At 50.9% G+C, this 25199-nt stretch overlaps 1 protein-coding gene across 1 annotated transcript in view; it reads left to right on the top strand.

Annotated features, from left to right (window-relative positions):
* The window catches only part of TFCP2L1 (transcription factor CP2 like 1), a 60620-nt gene extending 36044 nt beyond the window's left edge, over positions 1-24576 (top strand). The window contains exons 3-15 of the mRNA XM_066280093.1: positions 151-227; positions 660-765; positions 1463-1569; positions 2692-2844; positions 5704-5814; positions 8655-8746; positions 10438-10492; positions 10577-10670; positions 12096-12186; positions 13437-13540; positions 16906-17048; positions 21171-21222; positions 22060-24576. Of these exons, the coding sequence (XP_066136190.1) occupies positions 151-227; positions 660-765; positions 1463-1569; positions 2692-2844; positions 5704-5814; positions 8655-8746; positions 10438-10492; positions 10577-10670; positions 12096-12186; positions 13437-13540; positions 16906-17048; positions 21171-21222; positions 22060-22106 (1232 nt within the window). The 3' untranslated portion in view covers positions 22107-24576. The remainder of the gene's footprint in view (positions 1-150; positions 228-659; positions 766-1462; positions 1570-2691; positions 2845-5703; positions 5815-8654; positions 8747-10437; positions 10493-10576; positions 10671-12095; positions 12187-13436; positions 13541-16905; positions 17049-21170; positions 21223-22059) is intronic.
* The last annotated feature ends 623 nt before the right edge of the window (positions 24577-25199 follow it).

Genomic DNA, 25199 nt, shown 5'->3' with positions numbered 1-25199 from the left:
TTGGAGCTGGCCAAGGACCTTTCTTCTCTGCTTTGCTCTTCGGCCATGAGAATGGGGTGGATACCAAGGAGTTTAAGCGGGCCTCAAGCTGGGTAAGCCCAAATCTGAAAACACTCAGAAATGGGAAATGGACTGTTAACCCTCCTCCAGGTCAGTCTTATGAAATTCGGTTGTTGGAGAATCGGAAGCTAGGAGACTTTCAAGATCTGAACACAAAGTATGTCAAGGTGGGTCCATGGGGTGCTCTCCCTCCCTGTGGGGTTGGTTGGGGTCTCAGCACCTGGGAATGCTGCTGGGGGGTGTCGGGAGGGGCCTGGGGGTTTGGGAATAAATCCAGAGGGTCATGGGCTGATGGCCTAGGCTCTGGGTTCCAGCCCTGCATTGCAACATACTGAACTTCTCTGAACCTCTGCTCATTTGCACTAAAGGACTGATGTATCAGCCATGTATGTAAAGCACTTAGTAGTTATGGACTGAAGGGCAGCCATCATGTTATTGGGGTTCTGCAGAGGAGTAGAGCAGCACGTGACAGGAGGCTCCAGGCAGAGAGGCCCTGAGGGCGGGGTCTGGGCCCTGGCCCAGATGGCGGCAGGTGAGTCCCCCTTGGGTCTCTGTTGGTACCCACACTCAGCTGTCCCTTACCTGCCTCCCTTCCCCAGAGCATCATTCGCGTGGTTTTCCACGACCGGCGGCTACAGTACACAGAGCACCAGCAGCTGGAGGGCTGGCGGTGGAGCCGGCCTGGGGACCGGATCCTGGACATTGGTGAGCCTCCCAGGCTAGACAAGCCCATGGTGCTCCAGCATGTTAGGGTTCTTCCTGGGCACTATCTAGACTGTGCTGGACTCCATCTTTGTGCACTCTGCCTTGTGTAAAACCTTGTGGGAGCTGGCAGAGGTGAACATGCTGCCAGGCCTGCTCTCAGAGAGTTCCCCTTTTGGTGGAAAAGAAAGCCAGTTAGAATTCAAAGACCAGCTATTGGGGAGTTCCAGGGAAGGCTGGCAGAAGGGTCATGCATCGAAAGGTTTTGACAAGGGATGAAGGTAAGGATGGACATCATAGGTGGGCAGTGGCAGTGGAATCTTGGGGGCTCAGTCAGTGATCCACGGTCCCTTATCCACCGCCTTGGAGGCCAGGTGCGTTTTGGAATTCAGAGTTAGAATGATAGTAGGGTGTGGTGCATAGACCCGTAACACTGAAGAATGCCTCTGCCAGGCAGTCAGGCATAGTCATTTGTCTGCAGCAAAACAGAATGACTGTTCACACAAAATGGGGTGGAGACTAATACAGCTTCATGGCGTTTCAAGTCAGGCTTTCTGCCAGGGGAGTTTTACAAAACTTAGTGTTTGAACTTTTGTGCATTTCCAATGTGGTGAAAGAATTGGACCTGTGACCGGGTGCTCCCCCTTTGGTGTTGGGAGTGGCTGACAGCTGTGCTTTGTGTGTGTGTGTGTGTGTACAGATATTCCACTGTCTGTTGGTATCTTGGACCCCAGGGCCAGCCCAACCCAGCTGAATGCAGTTGAGTTTTTGTGGGACCCTTCAAAGAGAGCCTCTGCATTCATTCAGGTAACAGGAGGGATTGCTCTCTGTGGGAAGCCATCGCTTTGGGGTCCGTGTGGAGTTGCTGAAAACCATCCCCCTGCAGGGCCCTACTGGGCTTCTGTTCTCTGTGGAAGGGGAGGCAGCTGGAGGGAGGAAGTGTGGAATGCTGCGGATCAGAACTAGCTGGTTACGGGCTTGGGAAAAGGACTGGAATGTTTTTAGAATTCTTGTGGGGTTTACTTAGGAATATGTAAGCTTTTTATAAAATAATGTATTTCCTAGCATAACTAATTTGAAGTTTAAAATTTTTTCTATAATAGTTTTTGTTACTAAATTAATTATTTAATGATCAAGCGCCTGGTGTGGGCCCAGCCTTACAACAAACAGAATGGAGAGATTGAGCTGGCAAAGGGCACGGCCACATGCACGCTCTGGGGCTCCGCTTGGCTCGTGCACTTTCCGTGTGCCCTCCCCCCCTTGGGCATCTCATTAATCAGACAATGGATATAAAACCATGACCACAGTGCCCAGTTCATGATAATTGCTCAGTAGAAGTTAATGGTCTTTTTTTTTATAATCACAATATTCTTACTGTAGTTTAAAATTATTTTACAATATCATCTTGATACTATAACATGTATTGTATTATTAAAGCAGACAGTATTATAACAACGAATATATATCAAGCGCCCTCTACATAGCAAGTACTTATAGAAACACAGAGATGGTTCCAGCCCTCTGGTCATCTTCTGGCCTGGCCCAAGTAACCAGGACGCCAGGCCATTAGGGACTTAAGTTGTTGTCTCCCCAGCCCCTCCCGCCTTGCAGTCTCTAGCATTTGCCAAGGGAGGTCTCTGGGTGAGGAGTGAAGGTGGGGCTACAGTGGACATGGAGCAATGGCAAAGGCTCAGCTGGTCAGGCAGGGCCTCTGAGTTCAAGGGACAAAGGTGAAAGGGCATGACCTTTTGTTGAAAGGGCAATGGGGAGTCTTTCTGCCTGAGGGGGTGGATAGCATTCAGGGAGAGCAGGGACGTTGAATCAGGTGTGTACCTGACCAGGCGGGATGGGAGCCTCTCTTTGGAGAGGAACCATTGGGGTGTCTAGGATGTGCCCTCGCCCCCTTCTTGCTACTGGCTTCCCTTCCAGGTACACTGTATCAGTACAGAGTTCACCCCGAGGAAGCACGGGGGCGAGAAGGGGGTGCCTTTTCGCGTGCAGATCGATACGTTTAAGCAGAACGAGAATGGGGAGTACACGGAGCACTTGCACTCGGCCAGCTGCCAGATCAAGGTGTTCAAGGTAGGACGGCCTAGCACGCCTCCCCCACCTCGGTGGGCCGTGCCGCGGTGCGCCTGCAGGCAGCCATGCCGCACGCTCTCAGTTCCATGTGGAGACCCAGCAAGGAGCTGGGTGTCCCTGGGCCCGGGCTCCTGTGTGTCTTAGGCACGGCCTGCCTCTCTGGCACCCTCCCCAGCCCAGCCTTCGTCATCACACATGGCAGCGCTCATCTCCAGTGTAGGAGAACGACTGTGTTTGCACGTTTTAGATTTTTGTTTCCTCCCAAAGAAACATGTGGGCTTCCCTCAAAAGGAAAGATAGGGCCTGTGCTGTTGATCTCTCTAGCGCCTTCCATGGTGTCCAGTGCACAGTGAACATCTGGCAGTGGTTAGAGAACACCAATCCCAGCCACTGTAGGAGAAGCAGAGCTGGAGCTGGTGGGTGTGCACGGGGGAGCACATGTGGCCGGGCTGCCAGGTGTGCACACTGATGGACCCAGCACCCGCAGCTGCGGGCGAAGCATTCCAAGAGCTGGCCAGCTCTGTTAGTGATGCCGCCTGGATGGGAGGGAACAGATGGCAGGAGTGTGAGTTTGTCTTCCTGCCAGAGCGACGCCCTTCAGAAACCCGCTTTAGGATTCTGCAGCTTTAAAATTGGCCCTTAAAGGAAGCTGAGCCTTGTCTGTCTTCTGTTGCTGCTGTGACAGGATCACCCCACGTTTAGTGGCTCAAAACTACACACACGACTGTCTTCTAGTGCTGGGGCTCAGACACAGGCCTCACGCGGCTCAGCTAGGTGTAAGCAGGCTGTGTGCCTTCTGGAGGCTCCAGAAGACTCTCCTTCTTGGCCTTTTCTGGCTTCTCTGGGCTTCTGCATTCCTCAGCTCAGGGCCCCTCCCTTCACCTTCAGAGCCAGTGAGAGGGGGCCTAGTCTTTCACTGAGGCACTCTGACCTCCTGTCTCCCTCCCTCTTCTGCTTCTAAGGGCCCCATGGTTACCTTGGGCCCACTGGGATGATCCAGGATCACCTTCCTATTTTAATTTTACACTATTAGCAGCCTTAGTTCCGCAGTGTTACACCGTGTAACATCCGTACTGCCTGTGTGCTCCGAGACCTCACGGTTCTGGTTCCTGTACATGTCTCCATGGCCGCACTGCTGGCAGTTCTCCCCAGAGCTCTCGACCCTTCATATACAGACCACATGCACCCTCAGACAGTGGTTCACTTCCTTGTCCAGTGGCGTGCGGTGTGTGCCCTGTGGCTCAGACAGGGCTGGGTAATAAGAGAGAGGAACAGGATGGGGTGCCTAGTCTGTCCCATGGACCCCTACCAGCTCTCCTTTCTGCACCTGGAGGCAGAAGCTCGGGAGCGAGGGCCCTGCCCACCAGGCTCCTTGACCACACACCAGGTATTTTTAGGGAACTGGGCCAAAGGTGCCATTCCTGAGTAACCTGGGACAGGTCTTGGCATCTTGTGCAGGGAAGTGGGGGCCCATCACTGAAACTGGCATGGTACCCATCCACCCCCGCCCATTCACAGAAGCTGGTCAAAGGAGTATTTTTGCAAGTGCCAGGCAGAGTTCGGCCAAACTGTCCATCACTGTCCCCTCCCTGGTCATTCTAGTTCCTGGGAGTCCTGCTTTCTTGGGGTTGTCCCCTGGGGCCCTGTATCTGGAGTCAGGGCCTCTGAAAGAGAAGACAGGGCTGCTCTCTGACCAGCAGCTCCTTGTAGGTGTTGCTGGGGCTGTGTGCCATCCCCCACATGCAGGGTCAGCCTGTGGTGATGCCCCTTGCTTTGTATCTTCTGGGCATCTTCTCAGGAACGTGAGCACGGAGGTAGAGCAGGTGATGGGGGTTTGGTGGCCACATGCCTGGCTCTCCGACCAAACACTGGGTCTGTCATTTATGTCCGCATGTGACCGCCTGTACACCTGCCTCTGTCCAGCGTGGGCATGACTCTGAGCACTGTTTCCTAAAATCCCTCACGCTGGGAGCCAAATCCAGTACCCGAGGAAGGTGTGTGCAGGATGAAAATCCTCAGAGTTGCCTTGAGCTTGAGAATGAATTTGTTCACTGACTGCCCACCACGTGTGGTCTGCTGTGCACACAGTAACTGCTCAGCCTTGGGGCTGCTAGTCTTGATATCTGAACTCACCAACCCCACTGTGACCTCCTAGGAGGTGAGAGTCCAGAAGGTTCCCATCAGCTGGCCTGCTGGGGCCAGCCTGGGGGGTGCGTACCTGGGCACTCGCAGCTAGATTTTTGACCCGGTCTGCACTTGGTTCCTCACCAGTCTTGATGAAACACTTGAGCCTCAGTTTCTTCACCTGTACCTGAGGGGAATAATAGTGCCTGTGAGGTCTGGACACCTGTATGTTCCTCTGATTTACTGGCTTCCAGGATTGGCTCTGTCCGTGGAGTGTGAAGCTTGAATGGCAGGAGTTGGGGTTGGGGCGTGGAGGCCTCATGAGGTATCTGGGAGCTGATGGACTACAGGCACAGGCCAGCTCCCACTAGTAGCTCCAGGGTCTTCCTCTTCCCTCCACTCTGCATGGGTGGCCCAAGGGTGCATTTGGATTTGTCACAGCTCCTAAGGGTTCCTTTCTGTAAGCAAGTGGCCATTGGTCAAGATCTTTTCCAAGCATTTTTCCATAAGCAGCCTAGTAGTGGGACCCCAAGGCAGGCTGTGAGTTCCAGGCAGGGGTTTCAGGCAGGAGGACTGTGTTTGGTGTCTGGAAAGTGAGAGAGAGGCTTTCCTGTTTGCAGGATCCTGCCTGGGCTTTTGCAGGCATTGGGGGCCACCGTCCAGCCCTGCGTCTTCCACAGATAGCCATCTCTGACTGCTTTGGACTGATTAGCCCCCTGTGCTCTGCCTTTGCAGCCAAAGGGCGCAGACCGGAAACAAAAGACCGACCGGGAGAAGATGGAGAAGAGAACGGCCCAGGAGAAGGAGAAGTACCAGCCGTCCTATGAAACCACCATTCTCACTGAGGTGAGCCGGCTGGGTGCCAGTGAGCTGCCCAGGCCTCTGCTGGGAGTGGCCAGTGGCTCTATGAGGGTAGATTCTTGGGAGATGAGATTGTCCACCTTAGATGGATGCTTCTTTGGGGAGCACTATTCAATTGTGATGTATTGGTGACTAGGTAGTGGTGCACTGGATAGAGCATTGACCTGGGACACTGAGAACCCAGGTTAGAAACCCTGAGGATACCAGCTTGAGCACAGGCTCACCAGCTTGAGTACTGGGTCTCCGGCTTGAGCCTGGGATCATAGACATGACCCCATGGTCGCTGGCTTGAGCCTAGAGGTCACTGGCTTGAAGCCCAATGTCTCTGGCTTAGGACCAAGGTCGCTGGCTTGAAAAAGGGGTCACTGGCTCAGCTGGAGTGCCCTGGTCAAGGCACGTATGAGAAGTAAACAATGAACAACTAAGGTGCCTCAACTATGAGTTGATACTTCTCATCTCTCTCTGTCTGTCTCTGTCTCTCTCACTAAAAAAAAAAAATTTGTATTTTTGGGGTTGGAGCTGTGTTCATCTGATAAGGCCCTGTGGCCAGAAAGTTGTTTCAGAAATAACTTCTAATTCTCTGCTGCCATTTGTACTTTTCAAAATCAGGGTATTACTTTTTAAAAATAGGTAATAGATCCAAAATTCAGAAGGTGGAAGAGACTGCACTTTAGAAGACCTCTCTCCCAGCACTGACCCAGTCCTGTAGCTCTCTGCCAGAGCAGCTGCATCTCATTCCTCCTGGATCTGGCCTTCTCTACTGGTGGTGACTCCAGTTCACACTTTCATTCATTCATTCATTCATTTATACCAACGCCACACATAGACATACTGTTCTGCAACTTGCTTTTTTTTATTTAATAGCATATCCTGGAGTCTGTTCCCTATCTGTTCATAAAGAGCTTTCTTATTCTCTATCCAATTGCGCTGCCTCTGTCGTGTGGTGGTCCGGTTTCCATTTGGTTGTTTGCTGGCTCTTGCCTTCAGAGAGGGTGCTGTGAATAGCCTGGGACCCGAGAAGCTCTGCATTGGGAAGAATGTTTGTGGGTTCCATCCTCCATTCTTGGCGTGGATCATGGGGTCAGAGGTATGGGCCATTGCTGTTCTGTTGTTTGGATAGGTATCAGAATGCCAGCACCAGATTGCTCCTAACCATCCTTCTGTTAGGGTACCTCTGAGATGCCCACCATCACAGGCCCTTTGTCCTCCTGTCTCATGTCACTGCTATTGCCACCTCTGTTAGTACCATGCTCTGTTTTTTGTTCGTTTTTCAAACAGCTGTTTCCTGCTGTGTTTTGCAAACAGGCCAGCTTGTAGGTATTTGTGTTGTTCACTGAATAACAACTTAGTCAGAAGGTCCCCCACAGATGTGTAAGGCCCCACAGTGGCCGTGGTGAGGTTAAGGCTGTGCTCAGTGTGAGGCCCAGGCACCGGGTATCTCAGAGGGTAGTGGCCTGGTCCTGTCTGACAAGCTCTGTGTGGCTGTGCATGTGCACCTATGATAAACCACATGCAGAAGAGGATTTGCAACAAGACAGTATGGAAGCTAGTTCTGTGGCAGAGACCGATGTGTACTGGTGTTTTATCTGAGGATAGTAGCGGCCAGAGAACCCTGTCTCTCCCACCTTCACCCTCACCCCCACCCCCACCCCCAGCAGCAAAGCTGAGCTAGCATTGTGTAGTGTGGACTTGAGCTGGACTGGCGAGTATTCCCTGGGCCTGGTTCCTGCCTGTGCTGCCGACACTGGTCAGTTGCCCTACGTGCTTCATGGGCTGAGCCTCCCTCAGCCTCTCCACTCTGACACTCTGGAGGAGGAGATGTCCATGTGCTCCAACCAGCAGCTGTCTGGGCGCTGGTGTGGCTGTTGGAACACCCACCTGGCCTGAGACGTTGGGAGTTGGCGACCCCCCTTGTATGACTCATCAGCTTTGTTCCTTTGGGATTTACACCAACACATCCCAGCCTGTGCTTGCACCAGAGCTAAACACTTACTAGCCCTGTGGTTAGTGGGTGACAGCAGGTTCTTAGGAGTGCTTTCAGTTGGCCCTCTCTAAAGGTGTGTCTTTGCAGGAAAGGCTGGAAATGAATCGTTTGTCTAGTGGCTTTCCCCAACCGGCCAAACCTGGGTGACTTTGCTTTCTCTGGGACACTGTCATGTGTGCCTATTTTTGGCTTCTGCACAAGAAGCTCCTTGAGGTCGAGGGTGACCTCTTCATGTTCCTCTGTCTCCTTAGCTTGTAGAGGGTACCCGTGTGGTACTCGGTCCTCACAGGGTTCTGGGCAGAGTGGCTGCTCCTGCTAAACGGAGCAGCCTGTTCGCAGGTTCTGTTTTCGAATAGCGCATGTGTTAACACTGGACTTTTTTCAGAAGTCGTCTGTGGTCTGGTGTTCCCTATTTCATGCATTCACGCCCATTTGTCTGCCCCAGGAAGACCTGCCTGGGGGTCTTGAACCTGTTTTGTTGTTTTTCTCTCTTCTCCTTGTGGGCCCAGGAATCACGTGATGTTTCCCTCTTTGGTTTCTCTACTAGGAAGCTCGCAGAGACCCGGTCACACTTTGCTTGCTCTGGGGTGACCTACCGAGTGTTTGGTCCTCACTGCTGGATTTGAGTCTTTGGTGTGGCCTTCGGGCCCACCTGTCCTGGCTCCTGAGGCCACTGGATAAATGCAGATTGAGTGTCAAAGGGTCAGTGGTTTTTCACGTGGGCTTCAGTGGATGCTTGTCTGCTTCAGCCCAGGGGCCCGGGGTCAGTACTTGGCAGGCCCAGCTCTTCCCAAGCGCCACTGCCCTTAGGTCGCTGCTGCCCTGTCCTCTCTTCCTGCAGTGCTCTCCGTGGCCTGACGTGGCCTGCCAGGTGAACAGCGCCCCGTCCCCAAGCTACCACGGATCTCCAAACAGCTTTGGCCTTGGCGAAGGGTATGTGTGCCTTTCTCCCTGTGGACTCGGAACGGGGATGGGTGTGGGCACTTCCCTGTCGTCCTCTCTGCGTCCTCTCTGCGTCCTCTCTGCGTCCTCTCTGCGTCCTCTCTGCTTGTGTAGCCTGGCACTGGTTTGGGTTTCAGGGTGGCTAACTGTGTTACAGCCACACTGCTGTTAGCATGTGTACAGGGTTTTGTGCTTCGACCCACTTCCTTAAGTGTCGTCTGGTAGAGCAGCAGCCCAGAACCCACCCTACCCCCCATGCTCCAGGGAAGCTAGAAGCTGGCCTGCTGGGCTTCGGGCAGTGCCATGAGATGGCCGGCCCGGTACTTCGGGAAGAGTGACCTGCCTTCTAGACAGATGGGGCCTCGGGAGGCAGGCGTGTGGTGGGCAGTGGCTCTGAGGGCCTTCTTGGGCCCTTCTGCAGCCCTTGTGCACATTCCCTGGGTAATGTGGGAGCTCAGGGTCCTCTCTTCTGGGTTTCAGGGCTTGTAACACAGAGAGGCTTTACTGCTGGCCACCCAGCCCGACGGCCGCATGGGCTGTGCTGACTCCAAGGCATCAGGAGTATAGGGGCTGGCACGCAGCTGTCCAGCCCGTCTGAGGCGGCGAGGCGCGGGGCCCACAGCATCACCGAGGTGGCTCTGCACGTTCTGCTCACGGGGGCTGGTCTAACGGGAGGGTGCAGGCTCCTCAAAGCCCAGGCTTGGCAGACAGAGAACTTGGCTAACGGGAAGCAGGGCGTGCATATGATTTACTAGGTGAGGAAAGTCCCATGAGAGGCTGGGTGATGGGAGGGATATATATTTAGATGCAGGCCAATAAAGCCTTAGATTAATACCTTGACCATCTTCAGCCTCGGTTTCCCCACTATAAAGGGTGTAAGAATTTCTCCAGGGTCAGCGGAATGTGTCCAAAATACCCAGCATTCCTGGACACCGGAGGAAGTGCCACTGTTGTACTGACAACTGCTCAAGGGTCATCCCTGTGAGGGCTCTTTTTCTTATTGTGGTAAAATAGACATCGTATAAGATTTATTATTGTAACATTTTTAAGGGTGTAGTTTAGTGACATGAAGCACATCAGGTTGTACCACCACCACTGTTCATGTGGGAGGGTCATCTTTAAATATATCATTCTCTTAATTTAAAAACCCAGGTGCTCAGGTCTGTGGCCCTCTTGAGTGAGCCCCTGTGGAAGGTCAAAGGGCAGGCCTCACCATGGGGAAAGGCTGTGAGAATGCTCTTCTCACGGGTGATGCCAAACTGTGGGTGCTTGTGCCCTGCAGAGTAGCTCCTGAGGGCAACGCCCTCTGTGGCTGCAGAGAAAAGTGTTCGGCGGCCTCTTTGGCTGGCTGCTGCTCTCCACACTGAGTCACTGTGGACGCTGCCTGGGTCTCCTGGCCCACCGTCCCTTCTCGGGCTGAGGCTGGGCTGGGCACTCCGAGTGGGAGGGAATCCTGACCAGAAGGAACCCAGAGCCTGGGGTGGAGGGATCACCTGTCCACACCAAAGAGGTCCTTGGGGATTTGGAGGAATTGGACGGTGGCATTGGCCCTCATTCCTCTGACTTGGGAAACTCGTTTACAATAAGCCACAGCGCTGCGGGAAGCAGAGGCAGCAGGCGGGTGAGGAGCCTTTAGCAGCCCGGCAGGCACCGCCCTCACCCCCTGTCCTCTTCCCTTGCAGCAACAGCTCGCCCACCCACCCCCACCTGGCGGAGGCCCTGTCCATGGGCAGCGATGTAAGTGTCTGCACGGGCCCTCTGGCCGCCTGCCCCCTGCAGACCCCGAGCGGCCGCATCAAGGACTCCCCTCTCTGCCCGCAGCACCTGCTTCCCTCGGCTTCCACCCAGGACGCCCAGCAGTGGCTGCACCGCCACAGGTTCTCGCAGTTCTGCCGGCTGTTCGCCAGCTTCTCCGGTGAGCACCTCCGGGCCCGCTGGGGTCTCACAGCACTTAGCGAGGCCAGTTTCCTTCCCAGACTTGCTTTTGGTGCTGGTGGGGCTGGGGTTGTGGTTTTGTCCTGGGTCCCAGAGTAGTAGGGTCACTGACTCCCACTTGCTGACCTGGGCCAGATGCTTCAAGTCCTGGTGACCCTGGAAATTTCCAGTCCAGTGCAGCTTTATCTGGGAGGATGATCTGGGCGCCTTTATGAGGACCCCCCTTGGCCCTGGCCGGTTGGCTCAGTGGTAGAGCGTCGGCCTGGCGTGCAGAAGTCCCCGGTTCGATTCCCGGCCAGGGCACACAGGAGAAGCACCCATCTGCTTCTCCACCCCTCCCCCTCTCCTTCCTCTCTGTCTCTCTCTTCCCCTCCCGCAGCCAAGGCTCCTCTGGAGCAAAGATGGCCCGAGCGCTGGGGATGGCTCCTTGACCTCTGCCCTAGGTGCTAGAGTGGCTCTGGTCGTGGCAGAGCGATGCCCCGGAGGGGCAGAGCATCGCCCCCTGGTGGGCAGAGCATCGCCCCCTGGTGGGCGTGCCGGGTGGATCCCGGTTGGGTGCATGCGGGAGTCTGTCTGACTGTCTCTCTCCATTTCCAGTTTCAGAAAAATAAATTAAAAAAAAAAAAAGACCCCCCCCCTTACCGGCGGGCTTCTCTGCCTGGGGAGGGCCCCTTGGCCAGACAGGCCAGTGCACACTCACCAACCCTCCCTGGTATGTCCTACCAAAATGTGCCCATCCCATTTGGTCCAGAGCCTTGGCCTGGAAGGTGGAGGAGAAGCCGTGGGTGAGAAGGGATAGCTGATTCTTCCTTCCTTAGGCGGTACCAGAGCCTTTCCTGATGGGCCTGTCAGGCAGAAGCTCGAGCTCCAGGCTGCGGGGCTATGAGGGTAAACTGAGCATTGAGTTTTGCCACCAAGCAGAGTCAATCCAGAGTGACAGAGACCAGTACTAGAAGAGTGGCTCTCTAGGTCCCCTGTGGAGTGCTGGGGATGTTCTGCCCCTGATATACATGCTGGGTGCATGGGTGCATTCACACTGGCTGTAGTCAGTGAGCTGTGTGTGCTGCCTGCAGACGAGTGTCCATGTCATCAATGCCACATGCCCACAGAGATGCACAGATGTCACATGCCAATGGTATAAAAAGCAAAAGGTGGGGACAGGCAGGCATAGGCTTCTGTAAACACCTGTCTGTCCTGTGTTTTATGAATACCAGTCGTTCAGCTCCTGACATGTTTGAGCTGTGATCTGACACTGTTTGCCTCTTTGCTCCTTCTCTCTCTGTGGAATGTTTGGTGCCCCTAAGGATGAGGCTGGCTCTTCCCTGTCCCTGTCCCCAACCCCTGGTGCAAGGTCCTGTGCATCCTTAGGGATGCAGTCCTTTTTTTTGTTCCACTTACCCGCTAGGTGCTGACTTGCTGAAGATGTCTCGAGATGATCTGGTCCAGATCTGTGGCCCTGCGGATGGGATCCGGCTCTTCAATGCCATCAAAGGCAGGTGGGTGTCGGTGCGGCAAGAATCTGACCATGGGTTCCTCTGGGACACACGCAGGAGGAGGTTTGGAGAGGGGTCCTGAGTATGGCTGTAGCATGGAGTGTGCGGCTGTGACTGGCACACAGCCTCTGCAGTATGCCCTGCTGGAAGGCCCTCCCTCTTCTCGGTTTGCTCTAGGTCTTGGCCCTCAGCCACAGTCTGTCAGGCTTGCCTGTGTGGGGCTTCACGCTGCCTCCCCTGGAAGGAAGCCGTGTGCTGGTGAGGCCACACCGGCTCAGGCAGTGCTATCTCGGGAGGACTGTAGAGCAGTGCTGTGTCCTGGTGGCACTTCCTGCCCCAGGGAAGTGCCCTGGAGCACGCTATTCAGTACCCTTGTCCTGCCGCACGTGGCTCTCCAGCCGCTGATCCCAGGCTAATGACACTGAGGCACTGAGGTTTTAATTTGAACTAACTAATGAATCTCAATTCTTTTTTTTTTTTTTTTTTTTTAATATTTTAAAATTTATTTTATTTTATTTATTCATTTATAGAAAGGAGAGAGAGGGAGAGGAGAGAGAAAGAGAGAGAGAGAGAGAAGGGGGGAGGAGCTGGAAGCATCAACTCCCATATGTGCCTTGACCAGGCAAGCCCAGGGTTTCGAACCGGCGACCTCAGCATTTCCAGGTCGACGCTTTATCCACTGCACCACCACAGGTCAGGCTTTTTTTTTTTTTTTTAATATTTTTAAATTTATTTTATTTTATTTATTCATTTATAGAAAGGAGAGAGAGGGAGAGGAGAGAGAAAGAGAGGAATCTCAATTCTAATAACGAAAAAGGACAGTACAGTTTTACAGTGAGTGAGAGCCTGGGTTTGAATCCAAGGTGTGTCTCTTAGGAGCTTTGCAACTGGGCCAAAGCCCTTAACCTCCAGGCTGTGGTTTCCTCATCAGCAAAATGGGGGTGATGGTCCTTGTCCTTGTAGGTGGTGTGGGGATGAAATGAGTTATGCATTTAAAGTTCCAGAATGGTGCCTGGTGCACAGTAAGCCGGAGGAAGTGTTTGCTCTGTGGCCCTGGACAGTGCCTTGTCTTTGAGATTCGTGTTGTGGGCAGAGTCCCTCTTAGCAGGTCGGCCTGGCCCCACACCTTCTTTCCTTCTTCCTGAGTCCTTCCCCTCCTTCCCACTGTCGTGTCTACCGTGTGTTCTGGAACATTCTGGGACAGCAGAGCTTGGTCTCTCATACCTGCTACTTGCTTCTTCTCTTCCTTCCAGGAATGTGAGGCCGAAGATGACCATTTACATCTGTCAGGAAGTGGAGCAGAACAGCGGACCCCTACAGCAGAAGCAGAATGGGGGTGGGGACAACAGTCTGTGTGGTGAGTTGTGATGAGGCCACCCCAGCAGGGCTGGTTACAGGGGGCAAAGGAGCAGAAGAAACAGCCCCGTTCTGCCCCCTGAGGATGTTTCCCTGGATGCACCTCATTTCGGGTTTCTTGCAGGATCAATTTTTGCTAAACTTCCTCCTGGGATTCAAGTATTGGAGGTAGAAGGCATCCCCCCAGGATGTCTGGTCCAGCTACTTATTCTACACCTGGAAGAACAGAGGCCCAGACTGTGGGTGTGCCCCCCAAAGCCACTGAGCCACTGCGGTAGAATTGGGAGTTGGACCTTCTGGCTCCCAGGCGGGTGACAAGTGGTGCTTGAGGCCTGTGGTGCCAGGAGCACTTCCTGCTGTGGTTCCCCAGCCGATTAGTCTTCCCCATCTGGTTTGGTTGCTGTATGAGGGCTAAGGAACAGACCTGATTCCATGGGGACATGCGGCTTCTTTGGGTTGGTAGTTTTGAGGCAGTTTGAGACAGGACACAAGCTTTAAGGTCAGCTGTCCCTGAGTACCAGTGTTGGCCATGCCACCTAGTGTGGCCCTGTTTCCTTGGGTGGGGTACCAGGGCCTGTGCGTCAGCCTCCACGTGTCTGAAATAAGATAGCAACGCCTACCTTGTGGAGGGGTGAGGTTTCAGTAAGATGACGCGTAGAGAGCTCCTTGTTTCTGGGGGCTCATGAGTGCAGAGTCTAGTCAGCCCCTGTGTTGACCCTCATCACCCCTGCTTGGCACCCCCTGCGCAGAGAACCTGTCTGCCTCTGCAGACCCCTCCACGTCCATCAGCATGCCCAAGTCCCTGTCTGTAGAGCTCCCCATGTGTTCACTTTTTTGTTTCTCATAGTAGGCACTGTTGGTAACCTTATTTCACTGTGGGGGAAACCAAGGCACAGTTGACTGGCCCAAGATGACAGCAGTATAAGTGGCTGGAGCCAGGATCTGAACAGCTGGACCCTGGCAACTGGCTTCTGAGCCCTCAGTCCAGCTTTGTACATTTCTAGTGAAGGGCCTGGACCTTCAGCTTAGCTAGCCCGTGAGGCGCTGAGCTCCTGCACACGTGGGGAGGGCAGCCTAGTGCATGCATTTGCTCCATGCACAGCTGTGACTTCACCTCTTGGTGGCTCTGCAGTGTGGGTGCTGGCAGCACCCCCCAAGGCTCTGGGAGGTGTGGAGATTGTCTGGGGTCTTCCTTTCAGGGGGTGGCAGAGTCGGACTTGAAATTAGGGTCATCGATCTAGAACCTCTTGTTCCCCCATGCTCCCCCTGATTAGAGGAGGCATGACAGGAGCGGAGGTGTGGCTGACGCCCCTCTGCAGCCCCAGCACTCCTGGTGACCACGTGCAGATAGGGGGCAGGAAAGGCCAGGGACAACAGATTACAACAAGAGGCGCCAGCCTGGGGTCCTGCCAGCTCCTTTTTGTCAGCAGTCTAACATGTTTGAGGAGTAAAATCAGAAAAAGTAGAAAAACCTCTCTAAAAAGTTGGAAAAAAGCAGAACAATTAAACTTCTGTTATTCAAAGGAATCTTAGGAGAGAGGCCTGGTGTCAGCACTGGAAGGAGCCTGTGCAGAGACCATGTTTTCTGGACGGAATCTAACTGGGTCGGCATGTTTGAAATTGTGGGAAGATGAATCTGCCAGGAGGCTAGAACCTCATGGCGTCTGCCACCCACATCAGAGAGGCCGTGTGCGTGCACGTGTGTGTGTGGGTACATGTGCGTGCTTTTAAAGTTGGGCCTCTGATCAGATTTTTTTTGTTCTGTTTAATTCATGCAGAAATGCTTTAAGACTTCAAAAATAAATGCAAATAAAGCTACAGTTATATCGTTAAAGATTTCCACAAAATAATGTTATCTAGGTATCAAAATTGAATTGCATTTGATTTGAACCTCTAGTTACTATAATATCTACCCACTTCTTATATCTGATCTTTTCAATACTTAAAGCAGTGCAAGTCAACTGACAATGAAGTTCATTTCTATAAAATAAAGAGAAGAGCCTTTGTGAGTGTGTGTGTGTATGTGTGACAGAGACAGAGAGAGGGACAGATAGGGACAGACAGACAGGATAGGGGGATACTGTCCATTAGTGGACGAGTGGATTCAAAAGCTTTGGTACATATATACTATGGAATACTACTCAGCCATAAGAAATGATGACATCGGATCATTTACAACAACATGGATGGACCTTGATAACATTATACTGAGAGAAATAAGTAAATCAGAAAGAACGAAGAACTATATGATTCCATACATAGGTGGGACATAAAAATGAGACTCAGAAACATGGACAAGAGTGTGGGGGTTACGGGGTGGAGGGGAGAGGGAGGGGGCTGGGGGAGGGGAGGGGCACAAAGAAAACCAGTTAGAAGGTGATGGAAGACAGTTGGACTTTGAGTGATGGGAATGCAGCATAATCAAAGGTCAAAATAACATGGAGATGTTTTCTCTGAACATATGTACCCTGATTTATCAATGTCACCCCATTAAAATTTTTAAAAAAAGAAGCATGAATTCTTCATTGCAGTACCTTAGTTGTCCATTTGGCCAGATTATTTTTGAACTGAGAGTTCCTTGGTCAAGGAGGAGTCTGGGAGCCTGTCATTTAATCCAGCTGTGTTTTAGTTTTGAGGAACCCGAGGCTCCCGAGCACTGAATAACCCACCTGGGTCCCCACAGAGAGGGCTTCTCCCTGGCAAGCTCGGGTTTGGTAGCAGAAGCCTTTCCAGCCTCAGGGTCACGGTTACTCTGAGTGCTGGGACGTTCCTGATGCCCTTTCTCCCTTCGGGGTTGGTGCTCAAGTCGATGGCTATTGTGCTGTGGAGAAGGGCAAGGGCCAGATCTCTCTTGTCTGCCGTCAAGTAGCAATGATCTCTAAATCTCACTTTTTGCCACCTGAAGCCATCCGATGACCCCTTTCAACAATGGAAAGAAAGGAAAGCGGGGGGGGGGGGGTCTTCCTATGTCCTGCAGTGAGGTGTGCGTCTGGCCATGCATCAGAGCCATTGGGAGTGTGTTAGAAATCCAGAGTTCTGCTGGCCATCATCCCGCCAGCCTCCACCCATAAGTGGATGTTATTGGGTCTGGGGGTGGATCTGGGAATTCTACATTTTATATAAGTGCCCCAAGAGAGACTGAAACAGGAAAAAAGAACCGCAGCCTGGCATTTCTCACCTGTCAACGGGCTGCACAGAAGCCATGTGGCTGCTTGGCATGTGCCCCTTAGAGCCCAGTCCTGCAGAATCTGTCTGGGCATGAACATCCTTATGAGCAAGCTATTGATTTTGGGGGGTGAGGTGGAGGGAAGGACAGGCATAAAGCAGGCGCTTGTTCTATAGAAGGGCCTGTCTCTCCCTCTCCAGTGTACCATGCTATCTTCCTGGAAGAGCTGACCACTTTGGAGTTGATTGAAAAGATCGCACACCTGTACAGCATTTCCCCACAGCACATTCACCGAGTCTACCGGCAGGGGCCCACCGGCATCCATGTGGTGGTCAGCAATGAGGTGAGCATGCCGTCTGCCTCACCCTGGTGAGCTGAGGCTTTGTGCTCCAGGGAAAGGCAGCAGGACCTGTGTCAGAAATACACCCTGTGGGGCTTGGGGGTGACGGTAGCAAACAGGGTTCATCGGGATGCTGCTGGCTTATGGCCGCAGTGGCTGTCTGGAGAGCTCTGAGGGAGGGGGCTCTGGGCCATGGCTGGGCTCCGAAGAGCTGTAAAGTATCCACTCTGTGCCCCACCCTCGGCCAGCTGCCACGCAGGAACTGGGAGCACAGACTGCACTCCTGCCCTCAGTGGGCTTGCAGCGAGGGTTGTGCGGAGCCAGGGAAGAGCACTCACCCAGGGCAGGCGCCAGACCCCAGTGAGGAGTGCAATGGACTGAGGGTTGAGGATGTAATTCCCTGGCGAGGAGAACAGAGGCCTCCTCTGCTGAGTGGACCTGTCACTGGCCACCAGACCCATGCAGGGCACAAGCAGCCACTGGCAGAGGGCACAGGTATGGAACAAGGCCCTGCTGGAACTGTGCCCTCAGGTGACCTGATTCCATTTGTGGCAGAGGAGGGGTTATTCAGCAGGATTGCTGACACATGTAGACATTCCTGCATGTTGTAGAACAGAGGCTTTTAAGCCTGTTCTTTCCTGGGCCTTTCCTCTTACTAATGACAGTAAGGAGTGCCAGCATCATTGAGTACCAACTGTGGTCCCAGCACTGCTGCCAAGTCCATGCGCAGTGACCCATTTAACTCTGATAGCCTCCCGGGAGGTGGGTGCTGTGATTACCCCATTTCACAGGTGAGAAAAACCAAGCACAGAGAGGCTAATGCCTCAGGTCACACAGCTGGTAAAGGGTGGAGGTGTGGTGGGAACCCTGGTCATCTCACCGCTGAGCCCAAGCTCTGAGCCTGCAGGCTATCCAGCTCTCCCGAAATGAATCCTTTAAAAAAAGGGGGGGGGCTATTAAGAGCAGGGCTAGGACCCTGTGCCCCCTGCTCAGCCCCCAGCAGACCCTAAGTAGTGCGGGAACTCTCGAAGCCTCTGTGGAGAGGATTATTGAGGACACAGTCCAGGAGTGGTGGCTGGGGAAGCGGAGACAGTGTGGGATTTGGGGTTGGACTGGTGTCCCCACCTGGAACTGGCTCCTAGTTGCTGAGCAACCTTGAGCAAATATACTTAAACTCTTTGAGCCTCAGTTTCCACATCTGTAAAACAGGGATAATTATACCTATTGAGCAGGTAAAGATAAAATGAGAAAAAGCTAAACGAGCAGTGGATGTTGTAATTGACAGTGCGAGGCACTTGTTATTTTGGGGAGCATTTGGCAGACAGCTTTAAATTTGACAATGTATAAAATGTAGGCCTTTTAATGATTTGTATATTTATTTCATAATTTGTCACTGTTAGTAATAACCCTATCCTCCTGAGTTCCCATTACAATTGCTGGAGCCTCATGGGCGTCTCTGTTTCATGGATATCTCATCCTGGAGGTCCGCAAGGTGGTGTTTTATTTCTTTTTAATTACAAAGTAATTCACCATCCCTGGCCATGGAGCTCAGTTTGGAGAGCATCATCCTGATACTCCCAAAGTTACAGGTTCAATACCCACTCAGGGCAGATGCAAGAATCAACCAGTGGTGAATGCACAAATAAGTGCAACAACAAATTGATTTCTTTCTCTTTCTCTTTTTCTAAACCCATTAAAAAATATTTTTAAAAGTAATTCACAGAAAAAGCAGTCAAGCAACCTCCGAAAGCAAATGTGAAAGACCTCTTCTTCCCCAGCTCTCTTTTCCTGAGGAGTTGACATCAGGTTTGATGAGATCTGCCAGATAGTTTCTGTGCCAGTGCCCACCATGAGCCTGAGTGTGCACTACCGGGCACTCGGGCACTGCCGAGACCGGCTGCACACTCACCTGCAACTTGCTATTTCTGCCACCAGTTCAGAATTCCTTCTAAGCCATGATGTTCAAATTTAATGCAGCCATCATTTTTTAACCTCCATTTCACAGATAAAGAAAGCCAAGCCCAGAGCTGCTAACTTGATGACTTGAGACCCTAAACTTTGAATAGCCTGGAAGGTTCAACTGCCCCGAGCAATGGGTTATCATCCTAGTGGCAGGGAAAACTTGTTACTTCGCAATTCAGAATAAGTTCTCCAGTGAAGACAAAAGCCAAAATGTCTGGAACCCTTGAAATTTCACAGGTCCCTGCAGGAAGTTCCTTCCCTTGCTTGCCCTGTGCCTTCCAGAGTAGGCAGTTAAGCAAGTGAAGCAGAGAACAGAACTCAAATGCCATCTCAGCTAAGTAGGCGATTCTTATTCCCCAAGTCTCCTTGCCTCTTAACCCCAAATCAATTGGAAACCTTTGGTTCCTAATTGCCCGGAGCACTAGAGGCAGCGTGGCCAGCCGCAGAGCAGCCCCTGGGGGGCAGGGGCACTTAATTAAACTCAGGAGTTACTGATTAAGCCTTCATGGGCTCTGCTTAGGGCTTTTGCGTGCCCAAGCGCTGGACTGCCAAGAGTCTGAGAGGGACAGCAGGTCAGCAGTATAGAATAAATGTGCTTCACGCATCATTAGGCCATGCAGGGTGGGGAAGGGGTCCACAGGTGGGTGGGTTTGCGGGATTGGAGGCAATAATCCAGAGCAAGCAATAAAATGAGGTTGCATTTTAAAATTGGAATGGGATTTTGCTGACGTATTGGCTAGTGCAGTGTGTATGTTTCTGTATATGTGTGTATTCTAAAAATTCTTTCCATTTACATTGTGAAATACAGCATACACATCCAAAGAATGTATAAGGCATATGTGTCCAGTTTAAAGAATAACTGAAGCACCCAATACTTGCACTGGGGTTAATGCAGTGTGTGTCTGAGCCCCTTCATGTGCTGATTTCATGTTCTTCTCCACCCTCCACCTGCTGGTCTGAATTTTCTGTGACTCATTTCCTTGTTCCTCCTTATATATTGCTTAATTTTACCTGTTTATGAACTTCATATAAGTGTGGTAATAGTGTATTCTTCTCTGACTTTCTCCTTTTGTTCCACATGGTATTTCTGAGATTCATGCAGGTTGAGGTGTGCCACCGTGGGTCGCTGACGCTGCTGAAAGCACAGTGTGACAGATTGTTCACAACAGCTTCCAGTACTGATTGCTGTGGGGGCTGTTTTTGGTGTTCGATGCAGTATGGAATGTTCTCAGGTGTGCTCCGTGTGTGCACTTGCAGTTTACCCAGGGCATCTGCCCGGAGGACAGATGTACATGGTCATGTTCACAGGGCCCACGGACAGGTCTGTGAAGCAGTTAAACAAATTCACACTCACCCGTGGTGACGCCAGCTTCTATTGCTCTGCTTCCTGGTCGTGTGTGTGTGTGTGTGTGTGTGTGTGTGTGTGTGTACTATTTATCATAATAACAGCCCCATTTTACAGAAAGGGTATGGAGACAGGAAGGAAAAAATGTCATGAGGTAGGTAGGTCATCGAAATGGGAACTTCAGAGAGGTGGCCGGTGAGTAATCCTTGGATTCCGGCCACATTTTGAGATGCAGGGAGGGGAACTGTTTACACTGTGGCGGGCAGACGTAAGTTTACCGTTGTTCATCTAGAAAAAGGCGTTAAGGTTTTAATTATGACAATAGCTGTAGTAACACAAAAGAATGCCATTCATATATGTAAACCTACTTTTGCACTTTCTGTGTTTGGTGCTTCTAAGACTCCAACAGGCAGAGCCTCCTGATTACCCAGGTATTTTTTTAAGCACCTTACTTTTTTTTTTAATATGTTGCTACAGTCCACATAGTTCTACTTTGTTAAAGGGGCTAGAAGACCTGGTAACCAGCAAAAAGCAAACAAAAATTGAGTCCAGTAGTAAATGTTAATAGCATCTTGATTCTTTTCCAGTCTTCTTTTTGTCTTCTGTGTTCAGGTTTCTGTTTCTCAAAATTGTAATCGTCTTGGACATTTATTTTATGTCTGATTTTCTCAGTGAAAGTTAAGCATCACCATTGGCCTGCATTTGTGGATACGGTGACTCATTCCTGCCGGCTGTGAGGGGCTGGGCTGCTCACCACAGAGGGTGATCATACTGTGACCTCATTATTGAAGGGATGTGGTCTCTCTTTTGCTTTTCAGATGGTGCAGAATTTCCAAGATGAATCCTGTTTTGTCCTCAGTACCTTAAAAGGTAATGCCTGCCCCACCCCGCCAACTTTTCTTGTTGAGTTGAAGTATGCTGGCTGCACCTCCTGGGGTCCTGTAGTGAGGGGAGGGTTCTGCTTACACACTGTCCCCCTGGAGAGTGTCTCCTGGGAATGTCCTCTGGGAAAGAGAAACACAAACTGCCTGTGAGATGTAGTTCTGGAAGGTGAGAATCAGGAGGATTGGCCCCACAGTCACTTCTGAAAGGGAAGTCCTGCCAGACAGTGCCATGAACTCAGTGCCAAGTAGGTACAGATGCATTTGAGTTTTTCTGGAATGGGGATCTCCAGGAAGAGTAAACCTCTGAGGCTGCGTGGGTTGGGGTCCTGGGCTTGGCAGGTGGGATGCCAACAGCCCTCTTGAGGAAGGGGTCTGAGGAAGAACTCGTGGGCCAGGAGGAAGGGAAGACCAGCTGTGACCTTCCTTAGGGCCAGGGTAGCTGAGGGTGTAGAGTCTGTCAGAATGGAAGCCTTCTAGTCGGGTTATCCATGCCGCCTTGTGACAGGTTCTGGGGGGCATAACACCCCCAAGAAACAGTTTATCCAGAGCCTCCATGGATTATAAGTCTTTTAGTCCTTGAGCTTAGAGCTGTGGTGGATAGGCCGATTGTCAGAAAGAAACTCAACAAGACAGATGCTCAGGCGCCTGCTGAAACCTCTGCTTTGTTCATCACAGATTGCTTTCTGCAGCCTCATTTCGGTAGTCCCTGCCGATATTCACGGCTGGGCTTCTGTGACACCCTACTGCCATGCCTCCCATGCCTCCCAAATGCCATGGCCCCATGCTTTCTTCCTGGAAGATGCCCGGTGTTTCTCTCTTGCAGCTGAGAGCAGTGATGGCTACCACATCATCCTGAAATGCGGTCTCTGAGCAGAGTAGTAGGAAGCTGCCTTCACCCCCCAGTCCCGTGGACCACCTTGGATGTAGAAATGGCACCACTGTAAGCCGCAGCCTCCCCGGCAAGCTGCTGCTAGCAGTGACCTTGCCCAGCCTGTGAAAGCCACAGACTGCAACCAGCAGAAACCCACGATGAGTGTCTGGCATGCAGAAAGCCAGTGCCTCTTCTCTCTCCCTTGGCCTAGAGCTTTTGAATGGTTCCTTGGTCTTTATCCCAGACCTGCTGTTCTAAAGAGGCATGTTGTGGGGGTGTCTGCTCTGAAACCCCTTGCTCTCTTAGTTGGAGGTTGTTAGTTCACTGGCTATCTTGGGGCCACCTGTATTGGCACCCTCCCATCTCCAGACCAACTCTGCCTCACCCAAGACCTTCACCTCCTTTTCGGGTCACTGGCTGCATGCCCATGACTGCTGACTATATAGGGGCGATTTGCCACCCTCATCTGTCTTCGTATTGGTTTCCTTCTTGGTGGCCCTGGTAAACACATGTCTGTCCTGTTCCTGGATGGATTCTTGAGAGTGGGGTTTATTCTGTGCCTTCTTCTTTCCACCTGCCTTGTTTCTAAGGATCTGCTACTTCAAAGCCCAGAGATGAGCTCGTCTCTGCATTGGGGTGCTAGGTACCACAATGTATGTGTAGGCCCACCACTCAGACCTAGACCTGGGCGAGAGAGGGGTGGGGTAGAAAGGCTAAAAAATAGGTTTGTTCTTATGAGTATAAAAGGGATGAGAACAAAAAGACCCCTCTTGAGCTCCTTAGTGTGATCTTATTTCCCAGCAGTCATGGGTAAGGAAGACTGGGAAATGGTCATCCCATTTTCTGATCAGATGACCTTGACCATCCTTCCACCTGGCCCTCTTGGGTGGACTCACCGAATCCCAGTTAAAGAAGACTTTGGTTACTTACTGCCAAACCTGCCACATTTCCTAGGGATGTTGTCTTTTCTGTGAGGGCCCCATTTAAATATGGATCTTTTTTCATTTGTGGAGGATGTGGTTAGAGCATTTTGCCTGCATTGGTGTAATTGGGTACCCTTTCTTAGTGGCCCATGAGGAAATTTCAATATCAGTAATGGGTAAACTGAGCAATTACCTTTGTCTTGCCTCTGTTTCCCGGGACCCAGTAGTCTATATCAGCCTGAGGCTTCAGCTCTTTGCTAATTAATCTAGGTTTATCTTCCAAAGCGTGGTCAACTGTGACTAGCTGAGCAGGATTTTGCAGCTTCTAAAGTAGAGCTTTTGGAGAGTACAGTACTGGGGTTGGAGATGATCAGAACTGGGTAGCCTTTGTTTTATAGATGGGGGAACTGAAGCCCAGAGGGGCAGAGCCACCTGCCTGATAACATGTAGCGATAGGGTAATGATATTAATCTATTATACAAACCAGGGCACTTTTGAGAGTGAGTGGGATCTATTAAAAATTGTGTTGGGAAAACAGGTGTAGTACTCCTATAGAGTAAGGATGGGTTCCTGATTCCTTTTTCTTTTTTTTGGAGGGGAAGGGGGAGCCGATGACAGCTTTATTGAGATGTAATTCACTTACCATACAGTGTACCCATTTATAGTGAACAAGTCAGTGATTTTTAGTAAATTCACCTACCTAATGACTGTAATCAACTTTAGGACATTTTCATTACCCCTCCCAAAGAAACCCTGCACCCTCTCTGTCATTCTCCCACTTTCCCCAGTCTCTCTTAGTCCTAGGCAACCACGGATCTACTTTTTATATAGTTTTATCTACTTTAGACATTTCATATATATGGAATCATACAATATGTGGTCTTTTGTGACTAGCTTTTTTGACTTAGCATAATGTTTTCTAGGGTCATCCATATTGAATATATGTTGGTACTTCTGCCCTTTTTATAGCTGAGTAATAGTTCAGTCCACGGATATACTACATTTGTTTATCCATTTATCACTTGATGTACATTTATTTGTTTCTACTTTTTTGGCTATTATAAATGCTGCTATAAACATATTTGTATAAGGTTTTATATACATGTTTTTATTTCTCTTGGGAATATATTAAGAGTGGAATTGCTGGGTCATATAGTGATTAACTATGTTTAGCTTTCTGAGTAGCTGCCAGACTGTTTCCAAGGCAGCTGTACTGTTTTCATTCCCGTCAGTGGTGTGTGAGGGTTTCAGTCACTCTGCATCCTCACCAACAGCTGCTCTCATGTTTTGATCATAGCATCCTAGTGGGTATGAAGTGGGATCTCATTGTGGTTTTGATTTGCATTTCCCTGATGGCTAATGATGTTGAACCTTTCCTTTATGTGCTTATTGGCTATTTTTATATCTTCTTTGGAGAAATGTTTATCCTTTGCCCATTTTTATTTGGGCTATTTGTCTTTTTATTATGAGTTGTATGAATTCTTTGTGTGTTCTGGATGTGGTTCTTTATCAGACATGTGATTTATAAAGTTTTCCTGCCATCCCATGGGTGTTTTCACTTTCTTGATGTTGTCCTTTGAAGCATAAAAGTTTTCAAGTTGATAAAATCCAAGACTATTTATATTTTTGTTTTGTCACTTGTGCTTTTGGTGTCAAATCTAAGAAACCATTGCCTAATCAAAGGTCAAGAAAATGTATGCCTAGTTTTTATTCTAAGAAATTTCATTGTTTAGTTAATTTTTTTATTCATCTTGAGTTAATTTTTGTATGGGCATACCTAGTTTTCTTGTGCTTCACAGATGTTACCTTTTTTAATTAATTAATTTTTTTTTTTACAGAGACAGAGAGAGTCAGAGAGAGGGATCAATAGGTATAGACAGATGGGAACAGAGAGAGATGAGAAGCATCAATCATTAGTTTTTCGTTGCAACACCTTAGTTGTTCATTGATTGCTTTCTCATAAGTGCCTTGACTACAGGCCTTCAGCAGACCAAGTACCCCTTGCTCAAGCCAGCAACCTTGGGTCCAAGCTGGTGAGCTTTGCTCAAACCAGATGAGCCCACGCTCAAGCTGGTGACCTCGGGATCTTGAACCTGGGTCCTCCGCATCCCAGTCTGACGCTCTATCCACTGCGCCACCACCTGCTTAGGCACCTTTTTTTAAAAAAAA

Source organism: Saccopteryx bilineata, chromosome 5 (assembly GCF_036850765.1).
Source record: "Saccopteryx bilineata isolate mSacBil1 chromosome 5, mSacBil1_pri_phased_curated, whole genome shotgun sequence".
Classification (NCBI taxonomy): Eukaryota; Metazoa; Chordata; class Mammalia; order Chiroptera; family Emballonuridae; genus Saccopteryx; species Saccopteryx bilineata.
Note: the sequence above shows the minus strand (reverse complement) of the source record. Positions and strands in the feature narration are given on the sequence as shown.